The sequence below is a fragment of the Monodelphis domestica genome, chromosome 6, assembly GCF_027887165.1.
Source record: "Monodelphis domestica isolate mMonDom1 chromosome 6, mMonDom1.pri, whole genome shotgun sequence".
NCBI lineage: Eukaryota > Metazoa > Chordata > Mammalia > Didelphimorphia > Didelphidae > Monodelphis > Monodelphis domestica.
This window is the reverse complement of record NC_077232.1, coordinates 283,463,455-283,479,856: the sequence shown is the minus strand read 5'-3', so window position 1 is coordinate 283,479,856 and position 16,402 is coordinate 283,463,455. Positions and strand designations below refer to the sequence as shown.

The 16,402-nt window shown below is 37.0% G+C and overlaps 1 protein-coding gene across 4 annotated transcripts in view; it reads left to right on the top strand.

Moving 5' to 3' along the window:
* UNC5C (unc-5 netrin receptor C) overlaps positions 1-16,402 on the top strand; it is a 411,855-nt gene that overhangs the window by 320,265 nt on the left and 75,188 nt on the right. For all 4 annotated transcript variants that reach the window (XM_001365174.4, XM_007495711.3, XM_056803309.1 and 1 more), the window contains exon 7: positions 794-958. In XM_001365174.4, coding sequence (XP_001365211.2) covers positions 794-958 — 165 coding nt within the window. The remainder of the gene's footprint in view (positions 1-793; positions 959-16,402) is intronic.

Sequence of the window (16,402 nt, the reverse complement as noted above, 5' to 3'; positions counted from 1 at the left end):
GGGGAAAGGGTAACAGGCTTGACAGAGGGAGTGGACCACTGGTAAGCATATATGCTCAAAATTTAAAATTTAGATGAAATTAGTAAAGAATGATCAAGGTTCAAGTGGGCAAACCAATTCTTAGTGCTGCCATTACTTTCTCTGAGTCTCAATTTTGTATTGGTAAAATAAGGGGTTTAGACTTTTATGATCTTTCCCATCTCTAGAAGCTGTTAACGTTATTTAATCCGTCCCTCAAAAGAAGCATGTTACTATGGCTACTATGTTTGTTAGCTATGTTTCTGTGCTATAAGCAACAACAAATTTTATTCTCAACTCTATTTGCATTTTGGTGACAATACAGGAAGCATTGTAAACAAAACCCTAAAGTAATTTATTATTCGATGTGTTTTATATGTATAGTACCTAGAAAATATCAATATCTGGACTTATTTTCATTGGAGTTGCTGACAAGCCTGTCACAACACAGAGGAAAATGTGGCTCTGAAGGACTGAACCTGAAAAATCAATTTGGCTTCAGTGCTTATGACACAATTATGATTCCTCCAAAATGAGGCTTATTGGAAGGAATGCATGTGCAATGGTGAATTAGATGTCAGAGATGCTGGAGGCTGTATCAGTAGAGGAAAAAAAGCAAAAAAAAAGGGCCTCGGGAGACATTACTGAAGTGCATCTCCCATGCTTACAGAAAGGACATAGACCTTTCCCCACCTCCCCCACATCACAATGCTTCTACCTTTCCTTGAATGATGCTATTTTAACTTTTATTTCCATGCCTGTGTGGGTGTACTAGTGGATGGTCGGTGGACGGCATGGAGCAAGTGGTCAACCTGTGGGACAGAGTGTACACACTGGCGCAGAAGAGAGTGCTCATCACCAGCTCCCAAGAATGGGGGCAAGGACTGCGAGGGGCTCGTTTTGCAATCCAAGAACTGCACAGATGGGCTGTGTATGCAGAGTGAGTAGAGGGAGGGAGAGGAGGGATGGGAGGAAGGAAGGGAGGGAGGATTGAATATTTGGATTACCATGAGGAAAACAGAACTTGAGAATTGTTTGAACCAAAAATAGTTGGAAAATCAATAGCATACTAACATCCTGTCTCATGTACACATGGCAACCATCCTATCTGTCCTGAATTACAATGTTTCCTCACTGTGGCAGATTACAAAGACATAATCCTAAAAAGACCTATCACTGCGTAAGCATACAGTTGGTCATGTCACAATGATACCTATGATCTTGTCTGACTACAGGCTATTAGTACATGAGTCAAAACCAACTCTCAAAACCAGTTCTATCCTTTATTTACGCTAAGGATCAGTCAGTTATATAAGCTAGGGAGATAGGAATGGAGCCTAGATCTGGGATTTTATTGATTGAGGGAACTCCTCAGATGGAAACCCTCTTTACCTGCTCACATCAGCACCTTCTTTGCAATCTAGAATCTCAGTGAGAAGCCTAGATCACTGAGAAGGTAAGTAACTTTCTCAGGGACAAAGCCGGTGTCAGAGGTAAGCCTTTCCTGAGGCAGAAAGTCTACCAAAACAATTTGCACTTTTTTTTCTCATAGGCAGAAAACCATCCAAAGGAAGTATTTGATTCACAAGAAGTTAATGCAAAAGTGATTTTATTTTCTACTGTGCTTTTGAAATCCTACTTAGGTAGAGATGTGCCATTCAGATTCTTTACATAGGATCTTTAAAAGCAAATTCACTGGAAAAGGATCAGAATAATTATATTTTGAGTTGATGAAAAAAATCCCTAGAGTGACTTTCTTTTAATGTTGATGGAAGATTGCCTTTCTTCAGGAATGTGATTTCTGAGGTTAGAAGTTCAATTTAATAAATGGAAAATATTACTGTGAATTACACTCAAATGTATAACTAAAACCATAGCCTCCTATTAACCTCCTAGTTTGCCCCTCCTACAAATATGAACTTTAATGTGATGGTTTTAATGATATAGTTTATCATTGATGTGTCTTATAATAGCATTTATAAATCCAGTTTCAAGTCTCTTTGTTGCTGAACATTATAGTATATATTATTAGGTAGTGACACTATCTGCATTTGTTTGTCTCTTTACTTTTGTTTCTTTCTTTCTCCGTTCTGAATAAAATTTAATCCTATCTTCTTCAATTCCAAACTTGTCAATTCTCTATGTAGACCATATTGCACTGTCCTCTCTCCCAAAAACATACAAGTAACACGTCATAGCAGAGAGAGAACACTTGGCTTTATGAGATAAAATGATTCTAGTTTTGAATTTTATTGTATATTGGCATAAAATATTGAGACCAAGTCTGTGACTTGGGACCTAAAACTATGCATCACTTACTTAACAAATCTCTGGAAAATTTCCCTCATGACTAAAAAATTGCCAAAAAAAATGTGAGACAGAAGTATTTTGAAATAAGGGTATTAAGATCAGGATTGAAGAAAGAATTCTTGATCAAATCTTCTTCATTTTGCTTAAATTATTTGCTGCAGAGGCTTTGATTATCTAAAGCAGTGATGGTAAGCCTATAGAAGTGGTGCCAAAGATGGCACGCAGAATACTCTCTGTGGACATGTGGCCACCACCACTCCCACCCCAACCCAAGACTTTGTTACTAGAAAGGCAGAGGAACTCGGGCAGAGCTGATTCCCTCCCTCCCCCTCTACACCATGCCTGATGACATTTTTTTATATGCCCTGCCCCTCTGCCCAATGGGAGTGCACAGGGAATAAGGTGGGTGGCTCACAGATGGCAGAGCTGGAGAAGAGTTGAGTGTTCCAGCCACTCCCCTTCCCATCTCTACACTCACTGAGACATTCCTCATTTCACCTACCCCTCCATCCAGCAGCCCAAGGGCAGCACTTCCTCCCTCCTCTGCCCTCTGTGGGGTAAGGAGGGGAGTGGGGCATGCCCAGCACTCAGTGAGGGAAAGGGACAGTCTCTGAGTAGGTAGAGATGGCAGTTTGTCTGGGAAGTGGGGCTTGGCACTCCATCTCTAAAAAGTTCACCATTACTGTTCTAGAATAATATTTTATGAATCATCATTGAGTCATAGATCTAGAGCCCAAAGGGATTTTGAGGGATTATCCAGTCCAAACTTTTTAATTTCCAGATGAGGAAACTGAGACCCAGTGTGTTTTCAAGAGGTCACAGAAATAGAAAATATCAAAAGAAGAATTTGGAAGCAAGTTCCCTTACTCCAGAATTTGTTGGGGCTCTTCCCACTAAGAAAACTAAGACAATCACAATTCCTTAAAATTAAAAGTCTTCATACAAATAAAATCATTGTGGGCAGAAGAAGAGAAACCACAGAGTAGGACAATTTTGCTATCAAACTTTCTTGATACTCAAGATAGAATATAGATGGAGAATTCATTATAATTGATAACCCCAGTGGCCCTTCTGTCTTGTTAGAAGAAGAAATACAAAACAGCAACAAAAACTCATGCTGCCAATTATTAATAATGAGAGAAATTCCAATTAAAACAACTTGACGTTTCCCCTCAAGTTTTTCAAATAGACAAACAACAAGAAGAGTATATTGGATGGAGAATAAAAATAAGGCACATTCATACATTGTTGGTGGAGCTATGATTTATTCCAAATATCCTGGAATACAATTCAGAATTATGCTAAAAAAATGACAAAAATATACATAACCCATTGACCCAAGAAGCCCATTTCTTGGCATGTCTCTTAGAATACTGAAGAGAGAAACAAAAGTCCAACATATATCAAAGTTTTCGAATGATTACTTTTTGTGGTTAACTAAGAAAAAAAATAAAGTGTATGCTCATAGTTGGAAGAAAAAATAAACTCTTTGGTAAGTGAATGTGACTGCAATTAGAAATGACATATGGGAGGAATTCAGAGAAAACTGAGATTTTATGAATTCACTAGAATAAAATAAGTTAAATGATATATTAGTATATGCAATGACTATGATAATGGAAATGAAAAAGATCACGTGGGAGGGGGGCAAAAATTCTGAGTAACTGAGAAACCCCTCATGGTCCTGAAATAAACAGATAATGTAAGATGCTTCTTGCTTGCCACCCAGCCAAAAAGTAGTGAACCAGTAGGATGGGACAGTGTCAGATGCAATGACTATGTCAGGTACTTTTGTTTAGTTGTCTTTCTTCTTTCTGAAAATGAGTCTGAACTGGAGGGGCAGCAGTATTTTTATTTACACATGACTATGAAGTAATGATAAAAGTAATCAATAAAATGTTTTTAATTAAAAAGAGGGATTTGAATAAGCATTAGTGATATAAACTTTCTTTTTAGTCAATATTAATTGACCAAAATTGTTTTACTAAAAACATTTAAAGAATTTATTACAACAAACTGCATTGTACTAGTCACTGGGCAGGGGTCAGGAGTGGGAAATATAAAGAATTTTAGTTCTAATTCTAATTTACAAGTCATCTAAGTCACATACTAATGAGGTAAAGAGTACAGATATTATTGTGCTCATTTTAAAGATGAGTAACTGAGACTCAGAAAAGTTGATGACCTGTCCAAGATCACACATTTAGTAAGTGTTGAAGCCTAGGCTCAAACATATTCTTCTGACTCAAAGTTTAGTAGTCATGAACATCCAGGAATTTATAAATAGTAGTGGGGGGTAAAACATAGAAACAGATAAATACACACAATTCTTCAAATCAGGGTTCTAATGTGCATAAATTAAGAATAAATCATAGTAACATTAAATAGAACTTTAGTGACAGTATTTCCCAGAATATATTCTGCCTACCAGATTTTCAATATGTTCTCCAAAATTATACAAATAAAAATTACATTGAAATGGTAATTATGAAAATGGAACATATTTGCTACACAGGAGGAGGGAAAATGGTCCAGAGCTCAGAAGAGAAAATAAGTAGATCATGTAAGCCTGCAGTATAGCATTATATTTAAAAATCCAATGTGATGAAATCTATGAATAGTAACATTATTCAAGATGTAGGAAGTAATCCTTCTATTAAAATTGAGATCGCATTTGTAAAGCACTTTGAAAACTGAAAGCGCAATGTAAATGCTAGCTATAATAACTATTATTAAAATCAGATCTGGTCAATCCTTTATCAAAGGATCCTTTGTCAAAGATTGGTAAATTTGAAGTTTAAGTGAATGCCCAAGTAATATATGCTGTACTTTTTATTGTAGAATTTTAAAGTAGGAAGGAAATAAAATTTATTTTAACACATTGAATTTTTTAGTAATATATCCATTATTTAGTTCAGTACTTCAACAGATTTCCATTTTATTGTTATGGACTCTCCCTCCCACAGTGACTATGGCAACCTACATCTAGTATAATTATTTTCTAGGTTCTTCCATAGATCTTCCACCCCTCCTCTAACTCCCAACCCCACCCCATCTCTCCCATAAAAGATCTACCCAATGTTCTTGAGTCCTTTGTCCAGGTCTTCAGGCACTTCTTAGGCACTAGAGTCAACTTCTTTTATTTTGATTTATTTTATTTTTCCTATACCTACTCTTTTACAGGTCAAAATTAGATAACATTTTCTTTAAAGATCAGAACCATATCATTATGAGATATTTAAGTCAGTTCCTTGTAGCTTTCACCAAATAACCAGCATATTCCCTTTTCTTTTTTTTTATTTTTAAACCCTCATCTTCTGCCTTGGAATCAATACTGTGTATTGATTCCAAGGCAGAAGAATGGTAAGGGCTAGGCAATGGGGGTCAAGTAACTTGCCCAGGGTCACACAGCTAGGAAGTGTCTGCATCCAGATTTGAACCTAGGACCTCCTGTCTCTAGGCTTGGCTCTCAATACCCAGCTGCCCCCAGCATATCCCCTTTTCAAAAGACATTTTCTTATTTTTGTGGGTGTGAAAATCTTTATTCATAATATATATGTATATGTATATATATATATATATATATGTTAACATGTCTCTCTCCATTGCCCTTTGGATCTCCCAGTATCTTGATTCATTAGAAATTATGATGCTCCATGATTCCAGGTAGGCAGAGTAACTAGGAGAATACTGATATTTGAATTATGGGAGTAGCTTAGACAATCTCATGATCTTGTTTTAAGACTCTGAAAAAGATGCCTTCCACATATGTATCCCATTCCCCAAAATTTCTTTTCAGACTTATTGGTGTCTTTGTGTAAGATATTATGGAAATCCTGTTCCTTCTGCATCCAAAAGAGACTTTCAACTACTTTGAAATAGATAGTGTTTTCAAGAGACAAAGACAGCACAGTGACGAACAGGATCTCTGTATTTGGTGTGCCATGCCATCAATGGCATTCTACCCATTTGGTCAAGATTGTTCTTGGCATTGTTCCATGTGTGACAATCTGACTCAATCTAACTGTATTAACCTAATGATTGAACTACCCTCAGTTAATGGCTATATGTAGATGCTAAAATCAACTATTTTGAAACCAGTTCTAGAATCTAGATTAATACACAGTTTTTGTATAATCCATCAGAATGACCAGTTTTTTAAAGGTCCAAAAAGTTAAACAGCAATAATACAATGTGGTTTCTTGAGTTTTATAGACATAGTACCAATGTTAAAAGTTTTGAAAGTTCTACTTTTCCTTTCAGGTAATTTTAAATGTATAAATTTAGGTCATATCCAAATGTATATTTAGTTATATATTTAGTTCAGTTCTGAATAAAATCCAATGGCCTGAAAGAAAAGTTCATGTACTGGGAAAATCTGCCACAAAACCTTCAAAATTGCTTTATGCACATCTAGTAACTGGTGCTATTTAATTAGAATGCATTATTAAGTGATAATTAGAGACCAGTCAAGGTATTTAATGTTCTGGAAAGAAATTGGACTTTTTTATTCCTTTGCTTTTTAAAGCACATTGTTATTTTTAAAGAAAGTAGGCATTGAAAATAATCTAGTCTCCATATATACTAATGTTCACAAGGGTGATTGAGCATTAAAACGTGAATGCCTCCCAATAGCAGGAATTCTAAATTCTAATCTCATTTCTGCCATTAACAAGCAGTGTATACTCATAGATTAGTCATTCCCTCCATTTCCTCTAAATGAAGGAGCTGGACTAGAGGATCATAGAATTCTACAATTAGAAAGTATCTCAAAAGTCATTTAGTCTTTCTCTCTCCTCTATAACATCCGTGTTCCTTGAAGTCCTCCAGTGATGAGAAACTTTCTACCTTGCAAGGCAATAGAATAGTTTTTAGTGTTCTTTTCCTATTTCTAGTCACCAGAGTAATATAATCTCAGTAATATTCAAAAAGAGTGTCTGGGTTTTGTTAGTATATATTTAAAGATAGAATAGATAAAGTTACCGCAGGACATTAAATGACAGAGTAAAGCCAGCCATCCAAATGTTGTATAATCAGAAAAGCATGGACTGGTGGTTCGACAAGAACCAAAGATGGTAGACAGAGAATACAATTGGTGAGCTAGTACCCACAGGTTTTAAAGATTCCAAGAGAAGATCTCCAATATGTTGACTAGATCTTCTGGGTGGAGATTGTAGAGCTTCAGAAGGTGTGGGAAAAGTGGATTTTGCACTAGTACAATGAGTCCTTGGAAAGAAAATATACATATGAGTATGTTTGTGTTGGAGCAGCTAGGTGGTGCAGCGGATAGAGTTCTAAGCCTGGAGTCAGGCAGACTCATTTTTGTGAGCTAAAATCCTGCCTCAGCTACTTACTAGCTATGCAACCCTGGGAAAGTCACTTAAACCTGTTTTCCTCATTTTCCTAATCTATAAAATGAACTGGTGAAGGAAATGACAAATCATTTTAGTATTAACAAAACCCCAAATGGGGTCAAAAGAGTCAGACACAACTGGAAAAAACAAAAAGACTGAACAACAAAATGTCTATGCTACTTTGGTGGAATCTTTCATCAGACTTTCAAATTTTATTCAATTTTTGAGAGTCATTTGGGTGATGTAATCTATCCGACAACTCTAGTTCTGACCAGATCTGAGGTGAGTTACTGAGAATTGCAGTACAATGGGGTAGAGCTTATGCTAAAGGAGAAATATTGACGTTTTCCAATATTAATCTCTCAGAATTTTGTTTGCATCAGTAAACTTCCTGGCTTTGAGATCATTGAATGAATTCTGCAAAAGTTTGACCTTCCCATGAATTAAAGCATAGCTCTTCAGGTTTTGATTTTTTCTTAAAAGAAAAGTGGCCCATTTTGATTAATGCACCCATTGTGGCATGGTTACTCTGTGTGTGACCACCGCAGAATCACTATTTCACATACTGTATTTCACACATAGCCCATAATTGATTTGGAAGTGCAGCGTTAGAATAATCTATGGAAGACATTAATGAAGGACTAAATATAATTACTGGTTTACCATGGTAAAGAATTAATCCTTTAAATGGTTTATATGATTGTACATAGAAAATCTATATCACATGGTTTATCATCTCAAAGAGGAGAGATGGGTGGGAAGGAGAGAAGAAATTTTGAAATTCAAAATCTAAAAAAAAAATAGATGAATTTTAAAATTACTCTTACGTGTAATTGGGGGAAAATAAAACACAGTGCTTGGTACATAGTAGAATGCATGCTTATTGACTTAACCCACTCATGATATAGGTTTCCCATTCTCAGCGAGACTGTTGCACAGACAGGGAAAACCAGGTACCACTAAGAATGTACTCAGTATTATGTAATGCATTGGAAACTACCAGGACCCAGACCTCCCTAGGCAATGTCTTTGAAAATTCAACATGATCCTGAGTCACAGTGAGATTTGGGGCAAAATCTTTTAGTTCCTCTCAAGATGACAGTTCTTAGATGAAGTCTGATTGCAGATTGAAGGATAATTTTTTCCCTTTATTTTTCTTGCTTTTTTTTTAACAGCATAGCTAATATGGAAATGTGTTTTACATGACTTCACACATATAATCAATATTATATTTTTTACCTCCTCAATAGGCAGAGGAGGGACTGGAGAGAGAGAATATGGAATGCAGCATTTTTTAAAATGAACTTTAAAAGTAATAATTTTATTTTAAAATAAAATTTGAAGAATAATTCTTTTCAAAAGTAGTATGGGGGGAGGGGGCAGCTGTGTAGCTCAATGGACTGAGAGTCAGACCTAGAGATGGGTGGTTCTGGGTTCAAATCTGGCCTCAGACACTTCACTGCTGTGTGACCCTGGGCAAGTCACTTAACCCCCATTGCCTAGCCCTTACCACTCTTCTGCCTTAGAACCAATACACCGTATTGATTCCAAGACAGAAGGTAAGGGTTTAAAACAAAAAGTAGTATTGGTGTAGAGAGAGCTAGGTAGTACAGTGTCCTGGAGTCAGGAAGACCTGGCTTCAAATATGGCCTTAGATAATTCCTAGCTGTATGATCCTAGATAGGCCACCCAACCCCAACTGCCTAACCCTGAAAATTGATACTAAGATATAAGATAAGGATTCTTTAGAAAGACAAAGAGAAATAGAACTTGGGGGGGGGGGGAGCAGCTAGGTAGCTCAATGGATAGAGAACCAAGCCTAGAAACAGGAGTTACTAGATTTAAATTTGGCCTTGGGACTAGCTGTGTGACCCTGGGCAAGTCACTTAATCTCCATTGCCTGACCCTTCGGTCTTAGAACCAATACACAATATTGGTTCTTCAATGAAAGAGAAGGGTTTTAATATTTTTTAAAATAGTATTGGCATTATACAGCAAATGTTCTTATATTCTAGTATCTGCTATAGGCTACCTTCCAGGAGGAAGGGGTTCATTTAATAAAGACTTCTATGTAGGTAGTATTCTATTGGGGAAATACATATCCATCTACTGCCCTATAATCTTTGATGAAATAAATAATTTTGATTATTTTGCTGCAAAACATTTTTCTGCTTTTGAAATCAGGGATACCACAAAGAAAGTACAGCCCTGAGTGATCTGATGAGTAGGGATGGATCCCCATGAATAGATTAATTCCTGAGAACCAACACTAGGTCCTCAGTTTCTGGAAATAAACAAGCTCTGAGAGGACTGAGAAATGGGTCACCGTGGGAGTGAGGAAAGCTGCAGGGAGGATTTTAAGAGGATACTGGTTCAGGTTCAAAGCTCTCAATCTATTGATTCTGTTTGGCCAGTAGTGATGTCTGCCAGAAACCAGGGGCTTTCATTTCTAAAAACTAATCACTTCCCTTCTCGTGACCAATTGTGACTTCTCTTCAGAGACTGTGTGATGCCATTATTGTGTGATTTTTCATATGGCTTCTCTAGTGGGGGAAAGACTGGATAATGTAAGGATGCATGACTTGTGGGTAACCAGGGAGCCCAGGGGACTGAGAGCCAGGCATAGAAATGGGAGGTCTTGGATTCAAAAATGGCCTCAGATACTTCCTAGATGTGTGACTTTGAGCAAGTCACTCAACCCCCATTGCTTAGTCCTTACTTTTCTGCCCTGGACTCTATCCACAGTATAAAATGCAAAGTAAAGGTTAAAAAAAAAAGAATATATAATATTTATCTGCTTACACCCTCAAGCAAGGTGTCTCAGTCAGGCTAAGTGCACTCACGCTATTAGCCATGAAGTATGATATAATGGATTGAGAGTTGGTTTCAGTAAGAAAGACTTGGGTTCCAAACCTAAATCTGGCACACACTGGCTGGGAGACCCTGGGTTCTTAATCTCTGGGTCCCAGACAGCTCATTCAGATACATGGCAGAATGTGTTCTGATCTACACTGCACGGGTAGGCAGGGAGAAAGAGGGGTTCTCACCCACAATTTACTGTATCAGTGAAATCAAAAGGCTTATCCCATATTCCCCAAATCTGTCAAGTACTAGGAATATAAAGGCAGAAATTAAACAGTCCCTGTCTTCCAGGAACATACATTCACTTATTTATTTAGTTAGTTTTTTGTTTGTTTGTTTATTTATTTATTTATCTATCTATCTATCTATTTGTTTATTTGTTTGTTTATCTTTTTTCTAAGGCAGAAGATCAGTAAGGGCTGGGCAATGGGAGTTAAGTGACTTGCCCAGGGCCTCACAGCTAGGAGGTATCTGAGGCCGGATTTGAACCCAGGAACTCCCATCTCTGAGCCTGACTCTCAATCCACCCAGCCACCCAGTTGCCCCCATTCCAGGCACATGTATAAAAAAATGGGGGTACATCTTACTCACATGGAAAATTATGTGACATTGCAATAGTGTCAGCTAACATTGATGTGGTGCTCTAAGGATGGAAAGGTACTTACACATGCTACCTCATGTAAGATATATAGCAAAACAAATAAAAGCAATATATTGTGTTTAATTAAACAAAATCACCCAGTGATGCCAGGTGCATTAAGGAGAGATACTACCAAGTATCTTGGAAGAAAGTATTCTTGAAAGAGATGATGTGGTACTGGAGCCTAGGAGTTCCAAGGAGCAAAGGTGAGAAAGAGATTATTGGAACTATTAAAACCAAAGTATTCAGAAGCAGAGTCAGGAGGTGACTTTTTTTTTTTAATGAGGAGCCTCAAGCTAGCCAGTCTGTCTGGGCACGGAGTGCATGAATGGGAGTAATGTGTAATTTGCATGGAAAAATAGGACGAATCTAGGTTATAAAGGACTTTAAATGTCAAACAAAGAAATTTATCCTTGCTTTATTTAACATTTTTATCAGGGACTTGGATAAAAATATAGAAGGCACGCTTATCAAATTTGCAGATGACTCAATGCTTGGAAAGAGAGCTACAGTTCTCTGTATGATAGAATCAGAATCCAAAGAGACCTTGACAGGCTAGAACACTGGGCCAAATCAAATAGGATGAGATTCAATAGGTATAAATGTCAAGTCATACATTTGAACATTACATTTTCTTTCTTCAGCCCCGGAAAGCAGAAACAAGATCAGTGGTCAAAAGTTGCAAAGAGGCAAATTTAGATTTGACATCAGGAAAACTTCCTTTGAGAAGTGGAATGGGCTGCCTCAGGAGGTGATAGCTGGGGCTAGTCTTAATGAAAACAAATGTTAGATATTTTGTTAAGGGCATTGGGGGGGGGGGGCTGAGATCATTTTTGACTAAAATACTAAGATTCTGTAACTATAGCAGATGGAAAAGCAAGTACTTCATGAAATGTAAAAAGACCTAAAGGGAATTTATTGGCTATCTTCTCAATGGAGGCTACACAAATCACTCTGAATGAGCAGAGGTAGATGGGTCGCAGCAAGTGGCCATGCTGAAGGTATCATGGATCCGTAAATTGCAAATATTTGCCATGTACAAAGCGAAACGAAACTCTATAAAGGGGCAACTAGAAGGCTCAGTGGATTGAGAGCTAGTCCAAGAGACAGGAGGCTCTGGGGGGCCTCAGACACTTCCTAACTGTGTGACCCTAGGCAAGTCACTTAACCCCCGTTGCCTAGCCTTCTGCCTTGTAATCAATATATAGAATTGATTCTAAGACGGAAGATAAGGATTTTTAAAATAACACTATATAACTGTGAGTCCCAATAATGAAAAGATAAAAGAAAAATACCTAAAATCAGCCATTCTTTTAAACTAAAGATAGAAACTCAACATATTGTTAGATTGTAGCATGTTTATTCTATAGTTACTTTTGTTTTCACCCAATGTATTTGAGTCCAATTCTGTGTAGCCTCCACATTGTCCCTGTTTATTTCAATGTAAAAGGTACTCTTGTAATGTCAGGAAAGTAGTAAATATCTGTTGGCCCCATTGTGAAATCAAAAGGATCCTTTCCAGCATCTACATGACCCCCAGGATTTTTCAGCTGTTCACTGGAGGTCCACGTGCCATGAGTTGTGTGATGACCTCCAGCTTCCATGTCAGTTGAGCAAGGTTAACTTGCCATTTGGTGACAATAACTCTCATCTTTGGCTTTGAGATGTATAGTTGAGTTTCATTCATCTCTTCCTTTTCCCACATCCTCCCACTCCCACCATCTAGCCAAGAGAATGATTCAGGTTGTATCACCTGCAACAATTCTAATTTTTTCAAGGGTGTGTGGAATTCTAGTGAATACTTCATTGTTTCCCTTAATGTATGCAAAGTGATGCTTTCCAATATGATCAAGGAGAAATCAAGTCAAGATGGTAGTTGAATGGATGGCTTCGTCCAACTTGAGAAGTGGCAGCCACCCATAAGGTGTCTTGTTAGCAGTACATTGCTACAGAAAATGGCAATGAGTCTAAGCAAACTACATTTCTTTCCCCATTCTTCAGCTGGCAGTGCAGGAAGGGTATACTTACACACTTCCATCAAAAGATTATTTGCTTCTCTTCAGATACAAAGATTCTTTTTAACTGCTATCATAAATTCACCTCTTCTTTGGTGAGAACCAATTCTGAGGTGAGCAATCCTATTTCTTCAAAGTATTTATGAGTCATTTGGTTTCATGCCAAACACAATGTCATTGCCACAAATTAAGGACCCCATCCTCCTAGCCAAAGGCTTTCCAGATAATTTATGGTAGAAGTGCAACTCGGTTTGAATTTGTCCTTTGTTTTTTCTCCCTTTTGAAGGAAAACAGGCAGTATCTAAGTCTTTTTATAAACATTTTCATTTTAAGACTCTATGGCCATTAAAGTTTAGTGAGCATGGATCATGTGGGAAAAGTTTTTAAATATAAGTCACTTAATTTTGTTCATATAACAATTTAATGAAAATTTAAAATCATGAGAATACAAGGGCTGTGCTTCTGACTTTCTGCCTGTCTGCCCTTTTTCACTTTCAGTGACCATTTCTTATTGGTGGGCAGCATGGTAGAAAAGAGAGAAACTTGATTCAAAAGTCAGAGATCTATATTCTAGTCCTATCACAAAGTAGTTATATGGCTTTGGACAAATCACTCCTCCTCCTGCTGCCTCAGTTTCTTCATCTGTAAGATTTAGAGGGTTAGATTAAAATATTTCTAAGATCCCTTCCAGCTCTTGAATTCAAGGATTCTAAAGCCCGTGAGAACAAGAGAGAGGCTTTTTAAAAAAGGCTGGCATCCCAAGACTTACAAATTAATTTTTTGGATCATGTAAAACTGACTTCATAAAACCCAATATTTTAAAGTGAGAATGGAAGTGGATTATCCATTAAAAAATTGGAATGAACTTTAGAGATTCTCTACTTCTAACTCCTTCATTTTGTTGATGAGAAAACTGAGACCCAGAAAGTTTCACTTGTCAAATGTCTCACAGTGGGATTTGAACCACTCTTCCAAACTCTTGCCCCTCTAACTTCATATCCAGAGCTTATCTTATTATAAATGAACAAACAATCAAATAAATCAGTGAACAAACAAATAGCCATTTTGCCATTGAGAAAAGTACACACTCCTGGCTTGGGCTCTAGAATACTAAATAATACTGTCCCATTTATGAGGCATTATTTTCAAATTGGAAGGGGATGAACAAAATCCCTTTTGCCTGAGCTATTAATAGAACCACAAAAATAGTTATTTTTGCACTGCATTCCTTTTGATTCTATCAGAGATGTTATTTTTTCATTATTTCTGCTACTAATCTCAGCAGGTTCACCTCATTAGCTAAAGAAAATGTTCTTTCTTATTGGATAAAAGCTGGATCAGATGGAGATACATAAAAACAAACTTTGAAATGTGATCTTATCTATCTCATATTAGAAATGGACAAAAATAATCTCTTAATGAAATCCCCTGTCTTCTAATTGATGCTTTGATACTGTAATTGAAGAAGTTTCCTTCTTTTGGATGTGAATGAATACATTTAGGAAGTTTCCATTTGAAAAAGTTGATTATTACTGTTTTCACAGCCATAGTCAGAGAATGTTGTACCACTATTGCATTCACTTAAAACTGTCCTAGCATTTGGGCTATTTCTAGAAAACAATACATTTGGTCAGGATCAGGTAATAATACAACCTTCTTCCTCAACGTGTACTTAGAATTTCAGGTAAAGGCAGCATCCCCCTGCCCCTACGAAGCTGAGCCTGAGGGATCTCTTGGGCTCAGGAGTTCTGGATTATGGTAGGCTCATTTGATCAACATTCCCACTGAGGTCTAGCACCGGTATGGTGAGTCCATATTGGAGTTAGTGGGGGCAAAGTATTATACTGTCTAAGGAGAAGCAAACTGTCCCAGGTGGAAATGGAGCAGGTCAAGGCTCCAATGCTTTTGTTGTTGCTACATAATGCACTGCTGCAAAGTTTCCAATTTGTGATTGCCTCAGTGTAGGGAATTCCTAGTGTGGAAACCGCCTTTCCCAGTCTAGATTAATATCTGCTCTGAACAGCTTCCATCTTGGAAAGCTGTTTGGAGAGAACTAAGAGTGACTTGCTCAGGATCCCATAGCCAGTATACATCAGAGACAAGATTTGAGCTAAAATATGACTTGAACTTCCTAAATCCAAGGACAGCTCTCTATCCATGAGGCCATACATAATCATTGGGGATTATACATTTCCCAGTTTATTTACTCCAGTTACTAAAAGCAGATCTTTTAAAATCCCTCTCCCTGAACCTGATCTCGAGCAAAGCAGTGCTACCTATTAAGTCATACTGTGTCTAAATGAATGACTTGTTTTGTTTCAGATTTTAGCAATCAATTACTTCTTCCTAATGTCTGTGTCCTGGCTATTCTTTTATTGAATTCACAGAATACAAATAGAAAAGGGTTATTACTAGACACAGGTTGTTTAAAAATGTACAACAGTCCTAATACATGGAGTCATACAAGTGAAATAAGGAATATAATATTTATAAAAATGAGTATGAGGCTGCAATCATTCTCTAAAATAAAGCATTAAAAATTCATTTGGGTAAAAACCTGCCTGTGCCATAGCAAACCCTTCGTTCATTAAGAAAGAACCGCATATTTCTCCAGTATTCATTTCCCAAACTGATAAATCTGTAGAAGCTGAATGTTCCTCAAGCCAGAGTTGAGCTACCTGTCATATCTTAGAATTTGCATTAGTAACCAAACTTTATGGCACTTTCATTTTTAAGCCAATTAATTTGGATTTTTACAGGCTTTTTTCTCTATTTGTAATCTTGTACATAGCAAGGGAGACTAAAGCCATGTGTTTCTGATTCATTTATACTTGACATTCAAATGTTGCATTAGTGGAGATGCTTAGTATCTAAAATCATCTTTCTTTGGAAGTCACAGTCTGTTGCTTATAAGTAGAACAACAACAAAAAAAGTTTTAACTCTCAAGAATTCTGGGTCCAAATTAGCAAAATACATTTTCTCCCTTTGGCTTTAAGAAAACAAAAACAAAATAAAACAAAAACTAGTTGGCTTCAGTGTCTGAAAAGAAAAGTGTTAAGGTTAATTATTTATTTGAAAAATTAAGCCAGGTTATAATTCCATATAGATTACACTATGCTTAAGATAAATAATCTTATACCCTCTGGGCCCCTATTGATTTTATAATGATTTAAAATAAAAGGCATCCAGTTTCCATTTCATT